Source organism: Zalophus californianus, chromosome 8 (genome assembly GCF_009762305.2).
Source record: "Zalophus californianus isolate mZalCal1 chromosome 8, mZalCal1.pri.v2, whole genome shotgun sequence".
Lineage (NCBI taxonomy): Eukaryota > Metazoa > Chordata > Mammalia > Carnivora > Otariidae > Zalophus > Zalophus californianus.
The window spans coordinates 40,032,982-40,057,287 of NC_045602.1; the positions used below are offsets into that span (position 1 = coordinate 40,032,982).

The following is a 24,306-nucleotide window of genomic DNA, read 5'->3' on the forward strand; positions in this document are numbered from 1 at the left end:
ACGCCGTAGGATCATTGGTGATGTCCCTGGGGAAGGGGGTGGTTCTGAGGATGTGTATCCAGTGGAAACAGCAGTGATGTCTGTGCTGTGTGGTCAGGGTCTCAACAGGAAGCAAATGGCCTCTCAATGTGGCCATCTGAGGAGAGCTTGAGAAGGACCATTTACAACGCTGTGGGCAGTGGAGAGGGAAACCCACAAGGGGTGGTGAAGCTTTTACCTCCTCCCAGCCAGGGGACGAGTGAGGGAGTGGTTAGCATATGGGCCACCTGATAAGAGCTGTAGTCTCTCTCTCTCTTTTTTTTTTTAAGAATTTATTTATTTATTTGAGAGAGAGAGAGAGCGTGTGCACACAAGCAGGGGGCGGGGCAGAGGGAGAAGCAGGCTCCCCACTGAGCAGGGAGCCCCACATGGGGCATGATCACAGGACCCTGAGATCGTGACCTGAGCTAAAGGCAGCGAAAGCAGTGGCTTAACCCACTGAGCCACCCAGGCGCCCCAGTGCGCCAGCTGTAGACTTTCTTAGGAGAATCAGCCAACTCCCTGCAGGGAGGGAGCAGGGAATAAATACCCTGACCTCACGCTCCTCCAACCCCTGCCTCCAGTGCCTACCATGGGCTGAACCTGACCCAAAGCCAGGACAAAATGGCCTGGATGATACAACTCATCCGGACAGGCAAGCAGAATATATCCAAAATGGTGTCACCCCGGGGAAGCAGCAGTGTCCAGCAGACCTCGGAAAGAGCAGACCAGACTTGTTCATGAACAAACCTGAGCCACCCAGGCACCCCCAGAAATTCCCATGGGCACGGGCACTTTGCAGGGCTGGATGTAGGGAAGAAGCTGAGAAGTAAGGTCATGAAAACAACCTCATTTGTACCTATCAGGCCTGGGGAAACTCGCATAGTCCATTACATATGAGGTTGGCCGTGGAGGGAGAAGGCCCTGGTTGCAAGGGCAGGGGAAGTCCGGAAAGCTTCACTTGGCCCTCTGTGACCTCTTCATCCCCAGCACCTGGCTGTATGGGCAGGACTGCAATGCAGTTCTGAAGCTAATTGCCCTGAGTTAGTGCACACTACACGGGTGAAGGACGGTCTCCAGCGACACGGCCCTGGCTTCACATGCCAGACACAAGTTCAGGGGTCCCCAGGCCACCCACGCTTTGATCAACTGGCTACAGATTTGGGGGTTCCCACTCCCCCTGTGAGCATGTTTACTGGCATAATGCACCGAACTCAGAAAGGTGCTAGACTTACAACTTTGGTTTTATTATAAGGGTTATAGATCAGGACCAGCCAAATGAAGAGGCCCACGGGGAAAAGTCTGGGAGGGTCTCAAAGTCAGGGTGCCGAGTTGGCTGTGGCAGGTCAGGTGGGTGGACAACTCTCTCCAGATGCATCAACATCAGTTAGCCCACGAATGTACATGCAGTGATGTTTCTCAGGAAAGGATTTTATGAGGAGACAGCAGCACTAACATTTTGGAAGTAGGAAAGCAAACAGATGAGGAATAACGGACCAGGCAGACTTTTGAGCCCGATTCCAAGCCTGACCTGGAGAAAGCTAGGATGAACATTTCATTCCACAGGCTCCTCAAAAGGAGAAAGTGGGAGCCCCAGGAGCTTAGGACCAGCGGTCAGGGGGTCAGAAGGTCAGACTCAGATGGGTGGGGTTAAGTGCAGAGAGCTGGGAGAAGTGTGGTTTGAGGGGTAAACTTAAGTATGTGAATATGTAAATATATGCTTATATATGTAAATTACTTTGAACACACTGCCAGCAGTGTTTGCACTTGGGAGGCAGTCTCTAGGTCCCTTGAGGCAGGCTCTGACTCCTTCCGGCTGGGTGCCTGTCCCTGTCTTGCCCCAGCAGAAGTCTGTGGTTTTCCTCCCACGAGAGGGTAAGAGTGGGTCTCAGGATGGGGGGCTCTAAGTGCGGCATACAGCATGGAAAACAGAAGGATCAAGGACTGATGTTATTGATTTTTAAACTTAGGGACTCCCGGCCCTTCTTGCCGCTTGGGGCTTAAACACACACGCAGCCTGACCCCACCCTCCAGGCAAGAGCCTGGAAGATTCCTCTCTGGGGAGTCTGAGCAGCCCAAGAGGAAAAATCTAAAGACACGGCTAGCAGCTTGGGTCCCGTGGTAAACAGCCGGTCCAGATCCCCTACCATATGAGCGTGCTCCATCCATGCTCCCTTGGCTGATGAGGAAGTGCCACTCAGATGGGCTGCGGGGCTGGGGCAGGGGGGCACTGTGAGGGGTAAATTAAAGAACTTTGGGTGGAAGGAATGGTATAACAAATGTATAGAGACAGGCTATGGAGAGGTTTTTAAGAGAGGCGTGGGTAGGGCACTGGGCCAGGGAGCAGGGCAGGCAGGAGTAAGGGAAAAGTAGATGAGGTCCAAAAGGCTGGCTGGGCCTAGCAGGTGCCTGAGAGAGCACCGAGGCCAGCAGGAACAATGGGCCAATATCTGGGGTCAAATGCCTCTTTCTGGGGCTCTATACCCTGAACAGGCTGTGCCAACCTGGGGAAACAGTGTGGCCAGCCCAGGTCTGTACCAGCAGCTTCCCTGGGGACTAGGGGGAGGACAGCCTCCAAGGCCAGTCTTAGAGGATGGAAGTTAATTCGGTAGATAATGAGGAGCCTGAGGAGAGTTGGGAAACAGGAAGGTGACGTCTAGGATTGAGTTAGACTGATGGAAGAATGAATTTATGAACCAGACTCTGGGAGAGGCAATGGGGGGCTGCGCCAAAGTCAACAGGGAAAGTCTCAGATGAACCTGGGTCCGTATTCACGGGAGGAGGAGATGGGGGCCTAGGGAACAGAAATTGCTGGAAAAGGAGTGGAGGCCTTTGGATGGGAAACAAGAATGCGGATGGAATGCAGGAGGAAGTGTTGAGCAAGAGAGAAAGCAGCCACCGACCTATCCGAATACAGACAAATACCTGCACCAGGACAGGGGTCTTCAAACATTATGAAATTTTTGGCAGTCTTCTCTCCCTTCACCAGCGTAACACAGGAATTCAAGGAAAGAATTCTTTCCCTTTCCCAATGCTGTGGTGTGTTCGGCTCAGAACAGTCTCATGGACGCATCAGCTGGGTACCAAGCGAGTGTGACCAATGAAGGCCGTTTGTGAAGTTGGGTTCACCAGCAAGTGTTTGTCCTTGGACATTCTTCTCCCCTCAGCCTTCTACACAAAGACTTCCCTGACGTAGATACCAATGTCCATCCTTTCATGAGGAGAGATGGTGATGCCAGCAGAGTATCCAGTGAAGGAAGCAGGACCTCCCGCTGGGAGGATGCTCTTCACCAGCATGCCTGCGAACCTCGAATTTATTCCCTACTCTTTCCTCTGAAGGCAGGCATGGAACATCTTGGTTATAAGTGCAAATAATTGTCTGGAAGGAGAAACTAAAAGTTCATTATTAACCATTCACACTTTGGTTCACTTAGCAGGGCCCCGAGGAAGGAAGAGTTTCCAGGATAAATAATAATAAATGCTAATCACATTTGGAGTAACTGAAAGATTTTCACACTCATTATCTTGATCCTCAAGAGTAACACCGAGGGCCTTACAGGATTATTATCTCCCTCTTACAGCTGAGGGAATCAAGACCCAGAGAGGTTAAGGGACTTGCCCAAGAATACACAGTGGTTGCTGTTGGCAGAAGCGAGACTCGCACCCAGGGCTCCCGATGTCCAGTTTGGGGCCCTGTCCTCAGTGTGCATGGCAGGGAGGGGACTGTGACGGCCCCGGTGTGGGGCAGTATCCCAGGGTAAGGTGCAGTGGGGAGGGTATCCAGAGAACCCGAGAGAGAACAAGAGCTAGGGAGCTCCTCTGGGTACACCGCCACTGGCTAGGGTTTGAAGCCAAGGTCAGGATCCCCTAAATTCTGTCCATTGTCAAGGCCTCTTCCCTCAGCTCTGGGTGGGACAGAATAAAGAGAAGAGAATAGTGAGCAATAAGCCCCAGGCCACCCATCAATCCCACACCCAGCGCTCCATCCTAATTCTTTGCTCTCCTGGGGGGAGCCTGCCCTGGAAAGCCAACCTCCAGCTTTCCCAAGAGGTAAGATCACTGGGTAAGATCTTGGCCCCTTTGGAGAACCCCGTCCTGACAGCATGCGACCACCCTAGCTCACAGTTCAAGGTCCCTGAGGTGCTCAGAGCTGGGAATTGACTTACCTACGGGTGAGCCCATCATCAGTGGTAAACATGGAGGCCCCTCTTGGTATAGTGTGGCTGGATGCTCTCTACAACAGACTTGCCTCCCAAGCTCAGGCCCTGGACAGCTGCTCACAAGAACTATGTCTGAAAGAAAAAGGACATGGTCATAATTCTACATTCAAATGCCTAGATCCCAGATAAGCTGCCTCCTGAGGCCAAAGCTACCTTTCTGCAAGGAGGATCCATGCACATCCCTTCCCCCATGGGAGATCCATGCACAGAGGAAAAACCCAAGAGAAGGGACACTTTATAATTCCCAGGAGCTTTAACTTGACCTCAGACACTGGAGATCAGGAAGCCCTCCTTTATGTTCGAAGTCCAAGTGCTCTTTGGAGCTGGGCGCCTTCGGTCATTCAAAGAGCACTCTGAGCCCCATCCCCCTTCTGTTCCCTCTCATGCACACAGTGCCTGCACACTCACTCCGCAGTGTATGGGTCCGATGCTGCTCATCTAAGGACCTCAGCTGGAGGACCCATGACCCATAATGAAACTAGATGGCCATTTCCTCACCCCTTTCCAGCAGGGGAAGAACAAGAGACTGGGGGAGGCACCCCTGATTCCACCCTCAACTCAGACCCTCAACGTACCATTTTAAAATAAGTAATCGTTACAAGTTAGTAGGGTAGGAATTCATCTGTGACCTCTTAGAACATCTTTCATGCTTTAATGTTCTTAATGGCCTAATGAATGCAATTTAATTCAACATAGCACTGTGAAGGGTTTGGGTCAGGCTCGGGGCTGGGTGCTTGATCATTCCAAGGGGCTCAGCATGATCGTTCAGAGAAGGGACTGCGGTGTCGTCAAGGAAAAACACACATACAGCTCGTTACCACTTGGGCCAGTGCTAAGGTAGAGCTATGGGAGAATAGGGGAGGCAATGATTATTTCTGGACAGAGGGGAAAAGTTTCCACAGCGGGCTCATAGAGGAAGAGATGTTTGGGTCAGGCCTTTGGGCCTTCCCTGGGAGGGATTCATGATCAAAGGAGAGAAGTGAGCTGCAGGTATGTCTGAACAAAGGTATGGGTGCTGGGAGGGCTGATGCATGCCGTATTAGCAGTATTAGGTTAGGGGAGGGAAGAGATAAGGGAGCTGAGATCCGGTTCGGTCTGGGGCACAGTTAAAAAAAAAAAAAAAGATGATGACAGGGAAGAGAGGGGAAGAGAGAGGATTAGAAAGAGGACTTGCAGTATTGAACACCTGGGCACTGTTAGCAGAACTGACCAGTCTCTCCCCTGAGGAGCAGCATCCACTGTGAAAAACCCATTGAACCAGGGAGATCATTCCCAGCTCCGGCACTCAGCGCAGCGGCGGGGGGAGCTTGGATTCATGAGCTCCCTCCTGGGTCTCAGCTAGCACCTGTACAGAACAAGGACTGCATGCCTACCATTGGTGGTGCTTGATAGCACGTCCCTCCTAGCCGGAAACAGATGGCCGCATGAAAGGGGAAGTTGAAGAAGGCTGAGGAAGGGATTGTTTATAAAGGGATGGGCACAAAAGGGAGCCAAGAAATGGTAAAATGCCAGGGAATTGCAACATCTGGAGAGGCAAGAAGGTAACACTATTCACTGTAGAGACGGCTGCCCGGCCAGACCTATAGACTCTGATAGAGAATGGAGCCAACAACCAGCTGGGCTAGGGAGACATGCCCTGACTTCTAGCCCCGCTTCAGTGCCTCTCAGCTGAACACATGCAAAGGCAGAGGGCAAGGGAGCTGATGGAGGCAGTCCGTGGAGGTCAGCTTCCAGACAGAACAGGGGAAGCAATGGACCAGAAGGAGGCAACAGAGAATATCTCACACAGGTAGCCGACTGACAAATGTATTTGAATAGTTACATGTTTGTTTTAGTGTATAATAAAAGCAACGTAGCCACCCATCAAAGCTATGAGCTCATAGCTGTTATTTCTTAGGATAAGGCAAGAGTGGATATTTTATTTTAATTAATTTATTTGAGAGAAAGATAGAGAGCGTGCACAAGCAGGGGGAGAGGCAGAGGGAGAGGGACAAGCAGACTCCCCAATGAGCGGGGGACCCTGAGATCATGACCTGAGTGGAAGTCAGATGCTTAACCGACTGAGTCATCCAGGCGCCCCAAGAGTGGATCTTTAAATGTTAAAAGTTAGACAGTTGAAAGAAAAATATGAAGTGATAGTCCAGGTGGTACAAGAATATCGCAAAAATCACAAAGACCGCCTTTGTAAAACTGAAGTTTGGGAAATTTGGGCTGGGTGATAGAGAGGATTGCTTCCATTTCTGACTCTTTTTGAGTTTTTAAGTGTCTACATGTAGCTATACCGAGTACAAGGAAAATGCTGGGAACTGTCACAGGGTATTTTCAGATCATTTTAGTTCAGTAAAATGTTATAATCATGAGTAATTATGGTGAGATGAACCCAGGACTCCCCATCATTCCACTACTCTTTTAAGATTGCTCTTTGCCTTCTCTCGGAGGTTTAAAAACAAACCCTAAGCCACCAACAGACAGGAGCAAGAACATTCACAGCAGCACTCTTTGTTATAGTCTCCGACTTGAAACAACCCAAATGTCCATCAAGGGGATTTTATAAATTGGGGTATTTCCATACTATGCAACAATGGAAATGAACAAAGTAAAGCTGTATGCAGCAACATAGATGCAACTCCCAAACTCGATGTGAGCGAAAGGAACCAGACACAGAGTCCACACTGCAGGATTTCTTTTATGTAAAATTTGAAAACGGGCTGAAAAAAATCTAAGGGCTGGCAGTCACAAGAGTGGCTGCCATCACAGGAGGAAGGGGAGGGTGGTGACCAGAAGGAGCCACAAGGCAGGCTTTGGGAAGGTAGGCAATGTTCTGTTTTTTGACCAGTTTTTGACATGGTCTGTTCATTTAGAGATAATTCACTGAGCTTTGCATTGAAGATTTTGGAACTTTTTGGTAGGTCTCTTACCCTTCATTAAAAAAAAAAAAAAATCATTATTTTAAGTGTATATAAAATGGAAAAGCTATGATTTTTCCTTGTTGACTCTAGGAAAATGATCACAAAGGATGAGTGCCCCTCTGGGATGAGCAGAGGTGGTGACATGTTTCTGGTGATCCAAGGCTTGGTCACTTCTCCCATTTCTACCAACTCCCCTCTCCCACCTCCCTCAACTTCCATTGCTGGTAGAGCTCCTGCCATCTACAAACATTTCACAGGTGCCCACAGGATTGGCACAACAGTGCCAATTGTTTTCTAAATCTGCTTGTGTCTGGTTGACTAGATGACTGACATTAGCCACTGTTGGGAGTGTCCCTTCTTCTCCCAGGTGATGGTAGAAGAACTCTAGACCTTATATGGTACCAGGAAAGTAGGTTAGGGTCCTCCTCTGTTTTTTGGTTACCACTTACCTCTATGTCTGGTTCTGGACATCTGCTGCTCCAGGGCCCATGGAGAGGCCCTCATCACACACAGGCCAGCCATGGTCTCTACCACAGGACCTCCAGCTTCCTGCCCAGTTGTGGCCTTTAGTGGTCAGCACTTGGCCATCTTCAGGCATTCCTATAGAAGGTTCTTTACATCCAAGGGCATTTTAGGGGAATTGGGCATAGGTCTCACCTTCTTTAGGAGGCCATTCACTAGAGGTTGGGCAAGGGAAACCCAAATCCCTAGGGTAGAGCAACCCTGAGCGGCTGAAGGGAGGAGACAATACCCCTAATTCTTTGAGGACGAGACTTAGGGGAGTGAGAAGAAGGGAGCTAAATTTCTCACCAGGTTGTCTGCCCTACCCTCTGACAGCCAGGCAGTGTGCTCTATCCTGTGGTGTGTTCAGAGAAGATAAGACGCCCACCTGTAAGGACTTAACAGCTTTGTTGGTAATATGAGAGCATCGTTGAGTAAAGAAATGAAACCAAACCTGACCAAGCAAGGTAAGTTTTGAAGAGGCAGCAGAGCCGGGAATAGCCTTGCAAGCCGACCTTGCACACTCCACCAAATCAGTGTTTTCACATCATCACTTTTATTAGTCCAAATGTCACAAACCCTCAGGCCCTCCATGTGAAAGTTTTGTTTCACCATACATGTTCATTCTTGATGCAATTTTCTCAAAAACTTGAATTTGTGGCTTTATTTTAAAAACTGAGAAAACCAAAACCAACCAAAACCTCAGATTATAGCCTCTCTGGAAAACCAAAGATCTGGCAACACAGGGTGCTCAACGGTCACATGGCAGCGGTGGGCCAGACCTGAGCAGTGACTGTCCCCTTAGATAGGGCTTTCCAGCTGTGGAGTTCCCTCCTCTCGTCCCCACTTCCTATTGTCCCACGCCCAGCCCCCCTCCCTGGGTCCTGCTCCCAGGCATCTTATCTTTTAATAATAATAATAATAAAACTCAGTATCTTCCTCCTGCCAGGAGAATAAAGTCTAAACACCTTCGGCTGGTAAGCGGCTCAAATCCTGGTCCGTCTCATCTCCCATTGCTCCCCTACACGTTTTCCTCCCAATCTCAGGGTGCTCATGAATGATTTCCACGGTGTTGTGCATCCAGCTGGTTTTCTCAGAATCAAGTTTCACTTTTTAACTCTTTCACTTGTGCCTTTGATTCATATTCTACTTCTGACATCTCAGACCTTCCAAGATCATTGTCTTTCTCTCTAATGCATATCCCTTGGAAGTTCCACTACTTAGGGTATGTCCATCAATTTTTGTTGTCAGAAAATGCTTTTATTTTGCCCTTGATTTTGCAAGACGACTTGCTTATCTATTTATTTATTTATTTATAAAGATTTAATTATTTTAGACAGAGAGAGAGAGAGACAGACAGAGGGTGTGAGTGAGCACGAGCAGGGGGAGGGAGGGGGGAGAATCTCAAGCAGATTCCCGGCTGAGTGCGGAGCCTGACTGCAGAACATGGGGCTGGATCCCAGGACCCTGAGAACCTACGATCATTTTAAAAGGTTTTTGATCACAAAGAGGGTTTGAATTCCAGCCCCAAACATGCATAAGGACAGGCTTTTGATTAGAAATTCTCAGGGGAAATTTTGTTTTTCTTTTGGCTCCATTCTGAACTAAAATCGGGTATCTTGGGGTGCCTGGGTGGCTCAGTCGGTTAAGTGTCTGCCTTCGGCTCAGGTCATGATCCCAGGGTCCTGGGATGGAGCCCCACATCGGGCTCCTTATTCAGCGGGGAGTCTGCTTCTCCCTCTCCCTCTGCTGCTACCCCTTCTTGTGCACACACTCTCTCTCAAATAAATAAAATAAAAATGAAATAAAATAAAATCAGATATCTTAAGGCAAGTAATGGTCTATGGTGTGTAGGCCACTGTTTCCCTTGGGGAGCAAGATCTGACAATATCCACTAAAGTTTCTATCTTTTGAAGGTTCTGGGTATTCATAAGGATTTCCAGTCTACTCTCATATCCCACTTCAGTCTAAGTTTGTCCTCTTTCTAGCCCATTTGGCCAGAATTAACAGGGGCTCCACAACAAAGTCTGGCTCCTGCTCACTTCTCCGGGTTCACACTTGCCTCTGAGGGATTTCCTCCCATTCTTGCCAGCTCAGCCTTGCTGTATGTAAAAACAGGCTTTTAATAGTTTCCCCAGGATCTTAGGGATTTTTGACTTGGTGGATTTCTCCAGAATCTACTCTTCCATGTTTGTTGGAAACATGGCACTAACTTTTCTATCGTTTCCCAGCAGTCTCCCAGAATCCTTGCTCACCCTGTACCCTCCTCCTAGATTGATCTTCCTCATCTTCTCCATTTGCTAAATCTTACCGTGGTAGGCAGAATTCTAAGATGGTGCCCCAAATCTCTAGCCTCTGGTGGATGCACATTTTCTCCCAGTTATTCACTCGAACACGAATGCTGCTGGGAAGAGATTTAGCAGGTGTAATTAATGTCCTAAATCAGTTGATCTTAAGGATATTATCTGGGTGAGTGGGTCTGACTTAATCACACGAGGTTTTTTAAAAATAGAAAGTTTTGTCCAATTGGTAGTAGAAGAAAAAGTCATATAGCTGTTCTCTGGCTAGCCTGGAAGAAAGCAACCATCTATGTTGTGAACTTTCTATGGGGCCACACGGCAAGAACCCCTGGGCAGCCCCTAGGAGCTGAGGGTGGTCCTTGGCTGACAGCTTGCAAAGCAACCCCGAGGACTTCACTCCTGTAATGGCAAGGAAATAAATTCTGCCAAAACCCGGTGAGCTTGAGTGAGCACCCTGAGCCCACTTGAGAACTGCAGCCCTGGCTGACACCTTGATTTCCACCGTCACCTGAGACCCTGGGCAGAGAATTCGGTTACACTGGACCTGGACTCAAACTGTGAGGCTGTAGATTTGTGCTGTTTTAATCTGCTAAATTTGTGGTGATTTTTGACACAGCAATAGAAAAATGAACACAGCCCGAACTAATATACCTACCAATATACCCACCTCATCCTTCAAAGCCAGATTCAGTTGTCCCTTGAGCAGCTCTGAGGCAGTTCCAGTCCTGTCTCCACCCCCCCCCACCCCCCATGCCATGCTCTCATGACTCTTTGTGAATAGTCCTTCTGTTATATCTCATTGTGTTACTGGTTTCGCTTGTTCATTTGTTTTAAAGTGTCTTTCTCTTCGGTTAGACCATCTGACCTTTCGAGAAAGGACTGTGCCTTAGGTGAACTCTGGTGTCTGATGGCCCAAGTTCCAATCCTGGCTTTGCTACTTCTTAGCCATGTGACCTTTGGCAGTTTACTGCATGTCCCTAAGTTTCTCAAGCCTCAACTTCCTTAGATAAGATATGGGGATAAGAAGACCCTACCGCAAAGGGGGGTTGTGAAGATAAAATGAAATAGTTTTTGTACAGCACTTGGTGGCTTACCTGGCACATGAGAGGCCCTCGGTAAATGTTTGTGCAATGAATCTATGGGTGAAGGAAGGATGGAAAGAGGGCCTGCGGATGTGCCTGAATATGGGGCTTGCAATTTCTAAAAGGATTCAGTCTGTGTGGAACAGTTTCCTCAATCCAAGCTGCCCTCTGTCAACAGACAGCCTTCCCCTGATGTTTCCCTCCTTTGTTTCACTCCTGCTTTTTCCCCGTGATTGCTCACAGGAAACAATCCTAGAAAAACCTCAAGGGATTGACTTCCTTTGTGCTTCAGGGCAGCAGACGGTCTGTTCTGTTGGCTGTAGTTTGCTCCAGCCCCTGGGGACTGAGCCGGGGACAGCACTTCAGGAGGATGAGGATGGGAGTAGAACGGGAGGTGAAGCTCGCCAGGAGAAAAACACAAAGACAGTACCTGCAGGGAAACCCGACGAGACACTGGTAGAGGGTGAGGGATGGCTGACCCCCGGCCCCCGCCCCCCTTGCCTCCCATACAGCCTCAGTCTTGGCTGCTACAGCTGCCTTCCCTCCTTTCCTTCTGGCCACCTACAAAATAGTCACAACAGCATCACCCCTAACAGCTTCGAAGATGCCAGGCCCTAGGGAAGGCACGGCTTCTGTCTTGGTGTCAGATGAGAGCCATTTGGCAGGCGCAAAGAAACAGGCCATCTGGAAAAGCCTCTGAGACCTCAGTAATTGGAACCAATGACTCCCTTCAGTCTTATTTATTGTAAAAAACAACATTATAACAACATGAAAGGACATCTCTTACAAAGGAAAAAAAGATTACTCAAGATCCTACCACCCTAACACCACAACTGTTTTCTTTTTCCAAGTTTTCTTCTCGTTTTTGGCCACATGATAGAAGTTTGCATCAATCTGTGTCCTGTTTTTTGTTTTCACTTAATGTGGTATCCAAGCCTTTTTTAGTGTTGACCTAATCTTCACATTGGTCTCTCTCTCTCTCTCAACTGCAAATATTCCAGCCACTTTGATGGAGGCATAATTAATGATTCCTTAACCCTTGGGGATTCTTGCTCATCCCCTTGAATCTTTGAGGTTGGCTGTTGGCAAAGCTGTAAATGAAAGGAAGTTTGTCTTCCGGGCCTAGCTGCATCCCTTACAGATCCTTCTTCCTGCTAGCAATTTTAGCCCAAGATTTCTCTTGCCATATCCTGATGCCAATCTGCTCTCTAAGCTGGTGCCCTTTTCAAGGGCTTTTCAATAAATAATAAAATAGTTCTATTTTTTTTCCTTAAAAGAGCAATGCATGCTCATGTTGTCCAATTTGAGAAACACATAACAGCAAAAGAAAGTAAAACTCTGCTTTAACTTGGCTATGCAAGATCATATGCCACTGTTCCTTATTGTTCTCATAAGTATTGTTGGCACTTTTGACCCCAGTTGTCTGTGCTAGGTCCCTTTCCTCCCAGCCTCTGCTCTGCCTTCCAGCTTCCCTTCAGAAGCTACCTTACGTTGATGACATGATGAAAAAGCTGAATGAATAAACCCTAGAAAGTATACTATCCTGAGGCCTTAGGCCCCTATTGAGATAAAAATATTCAGAAACAGGTACACAAAACATCAAGGGGGCGCCTGAGGTTGCCTCCACTGACTCATAAACCTGGAGTATATAGAGGTAGGATGGGCTGCAGGGCTGGTTTGATCTAGTGGCTCAAAAATGTCATAATGAGAATGGTTTCTTTTTTTTTTTTAAGATTTTATTTATTTATTTGACAGAGAGAGACACAGCAAGAGAGGGAACACAAGCAGGGGGAGTGGGAGAGGGAGAGGGAGAAGCAGGCTTCCCACAAATCAGGGAGCCCGATGCGGACTCGATCCCAGGACCCCGGGGCCATGACCTGAGACAAAGGCAGACGCTTAATGACTGAGCCACCCAGGCGCCCCAAGAGAATGGTTTCTTTCTAACTTCCGTCTGACTTCCCTCAGCATTATTCTCTTCTAAGGTAAGTCCTTGTAGTCTAAAATGACTGCCTTAGCAGCAGCTTCCGAGGCTACCTACTGCCTGACTCCTGTATAGCTAGAGATGAGAGCATCTCTCTCCCACATCCCATACATTGGAGATCTCCTCTGACTGGGTCAATCTCATTCCTACGGCCACCCATGAATCAATCCTAGTGGCAAGGAGGATGGGTGGCTCAGACCAGCAGGTCTCAAGCTCTAGTCTTAGGACCCTTTACACTCCTAAAACTTACTGAGGATCCCAAAGAATCTTTTCAATGGAGGTTTAATCAATTGATATTTGCCAAACTATAAGTTAAATTTATTAAAATTAATAAAATAGGGCACGTGGGTGGCTCAGTCTGTTAAGTGTCTGCCTTTGGCTCAGGTCATGATCCCAGAGTCCCCAGGACCCCTGCTCAGTGGGGAGTCTGCTTCTCCATTTGCCCCTCCCCCTGCTCCTTCTCTCTCTCTCTCTCTCTCACTCACTCTCTCTCTCAAGTAAATAAATAAAATCTTAAAAAAATAAAATTAATAAAATAATAAAAAATAATAAATTTACATGTTATAACAAGTTAATTTAAAAGTAACTACGTTTTAAAAGGCATTAATATCCCCTCCAAAATAACTATGTTTTCCAAAACAAAAAGATGGTGAGAAGAATGGCTTTTTTTCCTACTTTTTAATTTGCAAGTCTCTTTAAATCTGGTTTAATAGAAGACAGCTGGATTTTCATATCTGCTTCTGTATTCAATCTGTTGCAAATCGTTTGGTTCAAGAACAGGAAGAAAATCTGCTTCACATCCATATGTAATTGGAAAAGGGAGGAGTATTTTAACAGCTTTTTAAGATAATTGTGGATATTCTTCTTTGGTACTATACGAAAACTCTACAAGAGGTCATATCTTAAAGGCTTGTTGCACTGTGGAATCTGAAACCTTATCTATGAACTTTTCATACGGTTTAAGTCCATTGTCTGCCTTGCATTTAAAATTAATCTTTAACCCATGTGTGATTTTGTAACATCACGCATTAGTCATCTGGAAAACCTTGATTCACTGAGTAAATGCAGGTCTTCCAAGTGTTGGCGCATCACACATGATCCATTATCCCCAAATCATATTGGTTAACATCACCATCAGTCCCATCAGAAAAGTCCTTAAATATTGAGAAGCTGTCCCATGGTTTATGTTTTATGGTTTATGTCCCTATAAACTCTTCCAAAATTCTAAATTTCTTTTGAAAGCTGGAATTTTTTCATCATTGGCAACCAGTAGGCCATCGTTGTCCTTGAAGAGACAGGCTCACTTAATTGATTGTCAAGAAAATGTCTACCAAATAACCATAATTTGTCAGGTGCTTTCTCAAGTAAAAATGGTGCTCCATGACCCCGACCCGTCACAAAACCAGCTAGTTCAGCTTGCAGCTACACCAGAGCTTTCCCCTGGACAACCACCATGCTTCAGTTCCCAGCAGAAGGGTTTTATATGCATTTTCCATTTTGTCATATAAAATACTAAAAAGATACATGCTTAACAGTTCAGATTTTAATAAATTTAGTAATATTCTTAAATGAAACTGCATTTTTTTAAATTAAAAAAATATAGGGCGCGTGGGTGGCTCAGTCGGTTGAGCGACTGCCTTCGGCTCAGGTCATGATCCTGGAGTCCTGGGATCGAGTCCCGCATCGGGCTCCCTGCTCAGCAGGGAGTCTGCTTCTCCCTCTGACCCTCCCCTCTCTCATGTGCTCTCTCTCTCTCATTGTTTCTCTCAAATGAATAAATAAAATCTTTAAAAAAAAAAGACTGAATATATTAAAAAAAAATATATATATATATACTTTTTTACCATGAGTGTGATGGTGAAGGGTATTAGTACAGTTCAGTGCCACCAAGTTGATTTGCGAAGGTACCAGTAGTTTTGCACACCTTCACCTCTGCACCATCAATGAGAAAGGTAAATTATGTCTTAGATAATTATGAAATAATTTTGACTTCAGAGATTCCCTGAAAGGTCCTCAGGGACCCCCTAGGGGTTCATGGACCATACTTTGAGAACCTCTGACCTAGACCAATCAGAGCTCACTCATAGAGTTAAGAGTGGGGCAAATTTACCTAAACCATATGTTGCATCACAGGGGAGGGGAGAGGGAGTGGATGTTGGGGGCAACCACAATGCCAGCTATCAGAATGACCTAAGTAATGAACACAAGGAACTAAAGAATTACAAAATCATGGTAGCTGTCCCGGACTTACAGTTTGGCCACTTTGCTCGTCAGGGTCCTGAGCTTTTTCTGAGACCAGCCAATGACTTGAAGAGATTCCAGGTAAGGCTTTGAGATCTAGTGGTTGATCCTAATCAACAGTTGGAGGATCTCTAGCTCAATGCAGAACAGTAGCTGAGGATGGCTCTGCAGCTAGTAAAAAGGATGCTTTAGGGCAGGGGCTTGTCAACTTCTCTTCCCACCAAATGTGAACGGGGTGAATGAGGTAGTGGGTGCAGGGTAAGCTTAACAGCCGGCCTGTTAGGCTAGGGCAGGAGGCAGTTTCAAGCTCTCTTTCTTTCTCACACCCACCTTACACCCACTCTTCCAAGCCAGGATACCCTGATCTTTATGTCAGCCATAATGCTTTCAAGGCATTTTATCGACAGGAGTATCTGGGAGAAAGGGGAAGAGCAGCTGAGGCAAAGAGAGGTAAAGAGTGTCTGATCAAGCTGGCTGGCCTTGGGCTGGTCTCCAAGAGAGAAGTGGTGAGGTGCTCAGCATTCTCCCTGCAGCTGTCATTACCATCCCATCCCCCCCCCACCCCACGCGCAGCTGCTCTGCTTGGGCAACCTTGGCCAATCCACTAGATTTAGATCTCTCAGTGACAGCTTTTCCTCCAATATTTTCAAAATGCTCCCGTGTCCTCACCTTAGAATAACCTGGAAACATTTTTATGGCAAATCCCTTTGGAAAGTATGACGGCAGAGTCCCCCCTCCACCCCCACCTTTTCCTTTCCAAGATTTCGCTTCTGACCTTTGTTACAGAGGCATTTGGTGGCAGAGCAAGGATCAGAACCTGCGCTTGGAGTGCCCCTTTCCATACCTCAGGAGTCTCCCTTGGTTCTGGAGAGGAAATGTCATACAATTTTTAAGTCATAAATATTAGTGAATCTCCAAATTCAAAAATTAAAGGGAGTTACAAAGAATTACAAAATTCTGTAATTTTGTAATTACAGAATTAATTACAGGTTACCTGTAACCTGTTGTTACAGGTAACAAAGGTCAGAAGCGAAAAAAATACATTTTTTCCAGCACCCCTGCCCCCACCGGGGAAAGAACACAGACATTTCCAAATTCTGTTGGGAGCTGTGCAATCTATTGCAAAAAAGAGAGACAAAACTCTCAGTTGACGTAAATACATTTGGCTCAGTGTCTAGGATCTTCCTTTTTAAAGCGGAACCGGTATCACCGGCACATGACCGCGATGCCCTGTACCTGAAAGGACATTCTGAAGGCAGACCAATTTCGCTGAGCTCACCGAGGAGTCAACAAGTCCTAAGGCACAGAAATGTCGCAGGCGCATTATACACATTCAGCTGTGTTAAAGAAATAACATACCAGTGCTTTAAACTCCCTTTAATTTTTGAATTTGGAGATTCACTAATATTTATGACTTAAAAAATTGTATGACATTTCCTCTCCAGAACCAAGGGAGACTCCTGAGGTATGGAAAGGGGCACTCCAAGCGCAGGTTCTGATCCTTGCTCTGCCACCAAATGCCCCAATGACTTAGGGTAACTCACTTCTGCTCTCTCGGTCTCAATTACCCATCTATGATACTAGGGGGTAATCACTATTTCCTTCTTCTCGGACACGTGGAACAACATAAAGATGTTTTGCCAGTCCCCAGACACACGCCCAGGCTGCCCTCGTGCAGTTCTCGAGGTCTCAGGGCCCCAGGAACTCTGAACCCTGGTCGGCCTGGGGGGTTGTGCTAGCAAGTGAAGCACGTGACTACGTAAAGCCCCTCCATTCACCGGCTCCGCAAGTACCAGTCCTACGCGCAGTAAAAGCCTACAATCATTCCAGCTGTACCTTTCGTGTCTTCACCAGCTAACCGCACGCAGAGTTCAAGTGACTGTGGGTGCCCGACACCCTAGCTCCTCCCAGGCCAGCAGCTGGGCAACGTCCTGCTGGGGACGCCCACCTCCCCCAACCGCCCTGGGTGGAGGGAGTCGCGCGTCCAGCGGGCGGGGCGGCAGCGGGACACCCCCCCGCGAGCTCCGATTGGTCTCTCCTGTCCTCGTGACTGCCGGTCCCGCCCCCACGTCCCTCCTCCGCATCCGCGCGGGGGAGCGGACGGTCTGGTGCTGAATGGGCGCGAGCGCGGCGCCGGGGACGGGCGGGGGCGTGGGGCCCGGGATTGGCGGCCGGCCGGCGCCCCCTCCTTAGCATGCGGACGAAGGCGGCGGGCGGCGCGGAGCGGCGTCCACTGCAGCTGCGAACCGAGGCGGTGGCGGCGGCACCTGCCGGCCGAGGTAAGTGGCGCAGCCCCCGTCTCGGCGTAGCGGGGCCCGCGGGCTGGGGGCGGCGGCGGCGATCAGTCCCTGCCCCTGCCTAGCTGGGCCTGGCGGCTCCGCCCCTGCCCCCGCGGGCAGCGCCCAGGGCACGGCGCCCCTAGACGCGCCTCGCGGGGGCGCAGGCTGAGCGTCGTGGCCGCGGGCCCCGTGGAAGGGGCGGGGGGCGCCGCGCCAGTGTGGACGTGGTGGAGGCTCAGGGGTGAACCGCCACGATGTCGGGTACAGCCGCAGTGGCCCTTTCTCCCCCGGCTTCCCTCAGCGGCTCGGGGTTTAATTCATTGCTGGAAGCTTCCTAGCCAGCGGAGCCGAGTTAACTCATTTCCCTGGAACGGGATTGGGGGACCCTTTGCAGGGTAACTAGCAGGTCCCAAACTGCCCATCGCATCCTTCGGAAAGGCGCGATGTGTGGCGTCTGCAGGTAGAAATTCGCCTGTGACCTTGCTTGCCCCCTCTCTGCAGTCAGCCCTACGGGAGAGACACATTTTGGTGACCCTTTGCTTTCCTCTGAATTGTAAGCGGTGACTTGACGTGGGCATGCATTCATTATACGCCGTTAGTGTGTAAGTAACGTAAGGTTTTCCGAGGGCATCTCTCAGAGGAGCCTGGCAAATAGGGGGAGGCGGGATCTTGTCCCTACCCCACACCAGCTGGGTGACCTTGGCCGACGCTGGTCCCCATGTGGGGCTCTGTTTCCCGGTCTCTACTGGAGGCTTGAGCTGCTGATGGCTGTGGTCTCTTCCAGGCCTCTGGTTCAGTGGTTCTCATCAGAGAATGTGTTTACCAGTGAAGAGAGTCCTGAAAATCAGTAGATGACTTGAAAAACGAATTTTATGTCCTCATGTCTTAATTCGTGTTCGTGGCCTTTGCTTAATTAGGTATCGTTCTTCTAAAAGAGAGAACAGTTTATGTGCTGCGTTTCAATCTGGCACACTTGGCTTGCCTGCTCGTGGTGCCAAGCAGGGAGCTGGGTGCTGGGGTTACAAAGAGGACGGAGACTCATCTCCTGCCCTCTGTTATTTAGCTTCGCTCTCCTCTTGGTTTATAACTGCTAGTTCTCTTCCATAGTGGGATGCGTGTCCTGAAACTGGAAGAGGAATCCATATCTGTTGAGTGAAGGAGCACAGACCCAAAAACATGATGGGTTGTGGTTTCACTTGTGTAATCCGGAAAGCTTGACAGCTTAGAAGAATGTCTTACATTTCTGGTCTTAAGGCCGGGATCACCTAAATTCCAGCCAGTGCTTGGACAGGAGACGGCTGTGAGCTGCCAGAGCCGTATAACCAGGATGTCATGAGGATTTTTTCGTGTCTGTCCATTGTGTGAATGCTGCTGCTTTTGTAAAATGAAATGAACCTTAGTTATGATCAGTAGCCATTTCTTCCTCAGGCCAGAAAAGAAATGGGTGAGCTGGGAAGGTGTAAGGGGGTTAATGGAAGAGTGAGAGGGCTGATAGGCATAAATTCCAAAAACTCACGTTTATGACTACCTATTTTGAAAATGCTTATGATTTTGGCACAGACTGCCAAGGTAGCCGCATGCTGTTTGGCAGCAGTGAGGGGAATGTATCTAGCAGGTTGGTTCCTGGGAGGTAAACAGACAATAAAAAGAGGTTCCCAGTTCTCGGTGGGAGTCCATCCAGGTGCTGGGGGTGGGGCAGAGGGGTGTGTCTTGGCAGTTCCTGGGAGTGTGTCCCAGCAGTTCCTGGGAAGGATCGAGGTTCATCTTCCACACCGTTCTAGCTCCTGAGGAATGATTTAATCTGAACTGCCTATGGAGGGTTGAAATCCTTCCCAGAGGGCATGCTCTGTGTCTTTAGTTTAGCTGGGCAGTGTTGGCAGAATAAAACCGCTGGGAAGATACACAATGATGGTACAAACTTCCTGACTGCTGAGAAAGAAGCTAGGGCTGGATCAGCGTGAATGGCCTAAGTTAGCAAAGGTATTCAAAATGGCGAGGGGGGCACAGATCACCAGCTGGGGGGGGGGCGGGGGAGAAGCCATAAATATGGGTGGTGACATGTGGACTCCCCAAGGAGAGAGACCCAGCTTAAGCACACATGCAGGGGGGCGGGGGGGCGGGGCAAGGAAGTTGTATAAGAGAGTGAGAGACAAATGAGGTTAGATGGGTCCAAGGACACTATGAGGCTTATCTGACCTGGAGAGCTTGCTTGCTTGCTTGCTTGCTTGCTTGCTTGCTTGCTTGCTTCCTTCCTTCCTTCTTCCTTCCTTCCTTCCTTCCTTCCTTCCCTTCCTTCCTTTCCTTCCCTTCCTTCCCTTCCTCATACACAATAGAAAAGTCGACATACTATAAGTGCACTGTTCACAAATTCTCCAAGCTGAACACAGCCATGCACTCAGATCAAGAGGCAGGAGCTCCCCATGTGCTCCCTTCCAGTCCCTACCTCCCCGAGGATAACCCGTGCCTGACCAAGGATCCCGCAGTGTCTACCATCTTTCCTCATGAGTAAGGTTTCTGATATTCACTCATGACGCTGCCTCTCGTTGTAGTGTGCTCACTCTCCTGGCTGATTTTGGTCATTGGGTGAATAATACGTCACGTACTTACTGTGCACTGTTGATGGACATTTGGGCTGTTTCCAGCATTTGGCTATCTATCACACGTAAGGCCGTTGTGACTGTTCTCTGATCTATCTTTGGCATACATTCCTGATGGGGGTATAATAGGTGTGTGATAAAGGGGTCATGGATGTGTGTATACTCAGCTTTGGGAGCTGCAGGCAAAGCTATTTTATTCTAATATCTGAGTAATTACATTGTTATTAGTATAGTGATCAATATGGTTATTAAATGGTAATTAGTGGTTCCTTTTTATTAGTATAGTGTTAGTACACCCTTCTATTAGCTGATGAGTGCAACATTGACTTTTCACCAAGGACACAGGCAGGAGTCCCCACCGGGAGTCGTGATCTGTTTCTACCTGGCTATGCCCCATATGCTCTTGGCAAGTGCAGTCACCTCCATGCCCCAGTCACCCCTGAGTCAGGCAGCAGGACAGGCTGAGCCGTGGGGAACCCAAGAACAATGTTGTCAGGGAAGAATTTCTCCGGCCAAACTGCTTTACCTTATCTCAGCTCTCAGCCTCCCTGCTGCAAACACTTCTGGGAACCTCTTCTCCCTATGCTTTTGTAATATTGTACTTTCTGTACTTGTTTCTACTTCTCTGACCTTCCGTCTCTGTACTTCTGGATTTCTGTATTTCTGGAATTCCCCCACATCCTAGAGGAGAAGCCCATTTCTTGGTTGGTCTTTTGAGGCCATACAAGATATTTTTGTTCTCTTCTTCCGGCATGGAAAAAATATCCAGGATTAAGTTATTGGATGGCTCACCAACTCCTATAACCTATAAATCCATTTTTTCCCTTCAAGTTTTTAGTATTTGGAATCATAATAGTTAAGTATCATATGATATGACTTGATTAATTCAAAGAGAAAATTGATAAAGATAACAAATAAAAAAGCTCTACTTTAGTGGAATAATAGTTCTGCCTTTTGAACATTAAGGCTGTTTTTAATACTAAGTGTCATTTTCATAATTAAAGGCTTAAATGTATTGAATTCAGACCAGAAATAGTTGTTCTATTGTATGTGTAGAATTCCTTCTTCCCTGGCCACCTTTTCTCAGCTTCTGCTTTTTTATTCTCTTCTGTCTTGTTCTTCACCTCCTTTTGGCTTTTCACAAGCATCTTGGTCTCCTTTCCTATCTAGACTCCAGCAGCAAGAGAGAAAGACAGAGTATGGTACTTTAACAGGTCTACCAACACTCTTCTCTCTTTGCTTGTTATTTTCTGCATTCAAGTCCTTAGTCTTCCAGGACTTGGTGGTTGGTGCAGGCTCCTTGCTTATCCTTTCTCTAGACCAGTGCTGTCCAGTGGAAAGATAATCCAAGCCACACATAATTTAAAATTTTCTAGTAGCTACATTTAAAAAATTAAAAAGAAACAGTACATCAGAGTTTCAATTTCTGAATAATATAAGAATTTCTAAACTTATGCACCTAATAACACAGCTTCAAACTATATAAAGTAAAAAGTAACAGAAGGATAAAAAAAGTAGACAAATCTGCCACCATAGTGGGAGATTTTAGCATACATCTTTGAGTAACTGATAGAACAAGCTGACTGAAAACAAATAAGCGATTATTCCAACAAACAATAAGCTTGATCACACTGATTATATAGAAAACATGGTCCCAGTGAGTGAAGATTATACTTTGAGTATATACCTGGTCATGAGGTAAGTCCTAACATATTTAAAAGAATCAGTATCATACAGACCAAGTTCTCTGAACATAATGCAACTAAATTATATCCGTTTTAAAAGATACTTTGAAAAATTTGAAAATTTCAGTTTGAAAATATTTAGATTTGAAAGATAAGTAATAATAATAAACATATATGTCCAAACTTGTAGGATGAGTTGTACACTTAAAAAAACTTGTGAGGTGCAACTAACTTGATATTTAGGAGGAAATATACAGTCTTAATTGCTCATATTAACAAGAAAAACGTCAAAAAGTAATGATTTAATTAGCTAAAGTAAGAAGTTAGGAGCATAACAATTAAAACAGATCCAATGAGGGGTGCCTGGGTGGCTCAGTTGGTTAAGTGTCTACCTTCCACTCAGTTCATGATCCTGGGGTCCTGGGATTGAACCCTGCATCGGGGCCTGCTTCTCCTTCATTACACTCTCTGTGCTTATGCTCTGTCTCGCTCTGTCAAATAAAAAAAAATTTTTTAAAGTAGATCCAATGAAATATAAAAAAGGAAACTTTAAAAAAACAGGTGAAATTAATATTTTTTTTTTAAGTAGGCGCCACGCCTAGCATGGAGCATAGCTCAGGGCTTGAACTCATGACCCTGAGATCAAGACCTGAGCTGATATCAAGAGTTGGACAATTAATCAGTTGAGCGGCACCCCATGAAATAAATTTAATTTTTTAAATAAGATTTTATTTATTTATTAGAGAATGAGAAAGAGAGAGAGCATGAGAAGGGGGAGGTTCAGAGGGAGAAGCAGACTCCCTGCTGAGCAGGGAGCCTGATGCGGGGCTCTATCCCAGGACGCTGGGATCATGATCTGAGCTGAAGGCAGACGCTTAACCGACTGAACCACCCAGGTGCCCCTGAAATTAATTTTAATAATATATTTTAGTTAACTCAGTATGTCCACTATATTATGAAATCAATATAAAAATTGTCAATGAGTTATTTCAATTCTTTTGTTCATACTAAGTCTTCAAAGCCCGGTGTGTATCTTACTTATATAGGGCACATCTTGATTTGGTGTGGCCACATTTGGAGCACTTAATGGCCACATGTGGCTAGTGGCAACTGTGTTGGACAGCACAGCTCTGCATCTTAGCCTGTAAACACTGAGCTGATTTGTCTTGATAAAGGGGGCAGAGCTAACCAGAGCTAACTCTGGTGGTGAGGTTCAGTTGTCTGCCAAGCAAATAATAGGATCATAGGAATCTAGCAGTGTTTTTTGGTTGGCAAAGAGGGAGTGTGCCCTTCGTGAAAATCTTGTTAAACTCACCCCCCTCCCAGCAAACCCACATGCTACAACACATAGATAGGGACAGAAAAAAAGATAAATGCTGCCCTGACTCACTTTATCCTCACCTGTTCTAGACATGTTTCATATATGTATGTCACATTTATTTATATCTGTCAACTCACTTAACTTTCACAAAAGCCGTGTGAGTTTGGTGTCATCATTATCCCCATTTTACAAATGAGGATTTTGAGGCTCAGAGAAGTTAAGAAACTAAGAAACTATAGGGGACAGAACCTAGAGGAAGTGTCTAGGGGGCATTCTGACTCAGGCCGTCTGACCTGGAGGTGGTAAGGAGGCAGATGCATCCCTCCCATGCCTGAGAACAGCTCCTGTCACCATTCTTGAGAAGGTCAGCTGTGGTGGCTGAGATGGCTCTGTTCCCTGTCCAGGTTGGTGCGTTCCCGGGCACACCATCATCACTCCCCTGAGTCTCCACCGCAGCCTCCTAACTGGTCTCGGGGCACAAGAGGACTTCCCCATCTCCAGTCTGACGTCAAGAGATGTCTCTCCAAAATCCAATTCCAGTTAACTCCCTGCCCCCCACCCCCACCCTGTTGTTCCTTTTATCTTGGGATAAAATTCCAACCTGCCATGTCATGGCCTGCTTCTTTTTTCCAGCTTCTGTTGGTACATTATTCCTTCCTGGGCTGGACCTTCAGACACTCCATGAGAAGTTTTCCACTCGGTGCCTGCTGTCCCTGCCCACATCCACCAAGTCCTGCCCCTTCCTTCCTGGGAGGACCTTTTCTAACCCCTTCCCAGACACCCCCCCCCCCAAATCTAAGACATCTTGTAGCACAGCCCTCATGTCCCATGTAGAATAAATCTGAAAGAAATACTATGAAAATAATGACACTGGTGGTAGAGCTACTTGTCTGATTTTTAAAATAAGATTGTTAGAGCCTCTGGAGAAGACACTGTGTCCGTGTTGCTAGTGCTGTAGCCCCAGGCCCATACTCCAAGCCTGATTAAAACTGCTTATGTGAGTGGTAGTGTGCCTCCTTAGGGGCCTGCCCAAATAATGGCTTCCCAAATATTTGGAGCAAAGAGTAAAAGAGGTGTGTATGGGGTGTAAAAGGAAATTCTCTGTTTTAGCCATGCCTCTTACAGACCTAAATTTGTTTTGTTGGTTTTAAGAGTTCAAACATACTTCACTT

The 24,306-nt window shown here is 47.1% G+C and overlaps 1 protein-coding gene and 1 long non-coding RNA gene across 8 annotated transcripts in view; one reads left to right on the forward strand and one right to left on the reverse strand.

Annotated features, from left to right (window-relative positions):
* Window positions 1-436: 436 nt before the first annotated feature.
* LOC113937948 lies at window positions 437-17,238 on the reverse strand. 3 transcript variants are annotated; one of them, XR_003524767.2, is made up of 5 exons: window positions 17,089-17,238; window positions 15,263-15,417; window positions 9,960-10,052; window positions 4,185-4,310; window positions 437-3,923 (listed from the first exon to the last, which is right to left on the reverse strand). It is a non-coding gene; the product is annotated as an uncharacterized LOC113937948 (long non-coding RNA). The 3 variants fall into 3 exon arrangements; XR_003524765.2 differs by having other exon boundaries at window positions 15,263-15,423; XR_003524766.2 differs by having other exon boundaries at window positions 438-3,397; window positions 15,263-15,423.
* A 90-nt stretch (window positions 17,239-17,328) lies between these two features.
* Window positions 17,329-24,306, forward strand: part of ST3GAL5 (ST3 beta-galactoside alpha-2,3-sialyltransferase 5) — a 49,151-nt gene continuing 42,173 nt past the window's right edge. For 2 of the 5 annotated variants that reach the window (XM_027622935.1, XM_027622939.1), the window contains exon 1: window positions 17,333-17,531. In XM_027622935.1, coding sequence (XP_027478736.1) covers window positions 17,447-17,531 — 85 coding nt within the window. In that variant the 5' untranslated portion in view covers window positions 17,333-17,446. Of the gene's footprint in view, window positions 17,532-24,306 lie in introns of all 5 variants that reach the window. The other 3 variants (XM_027622938.1, XM_027622936.1, XM_027622941.1) reach the window with 3 other exon arrangements.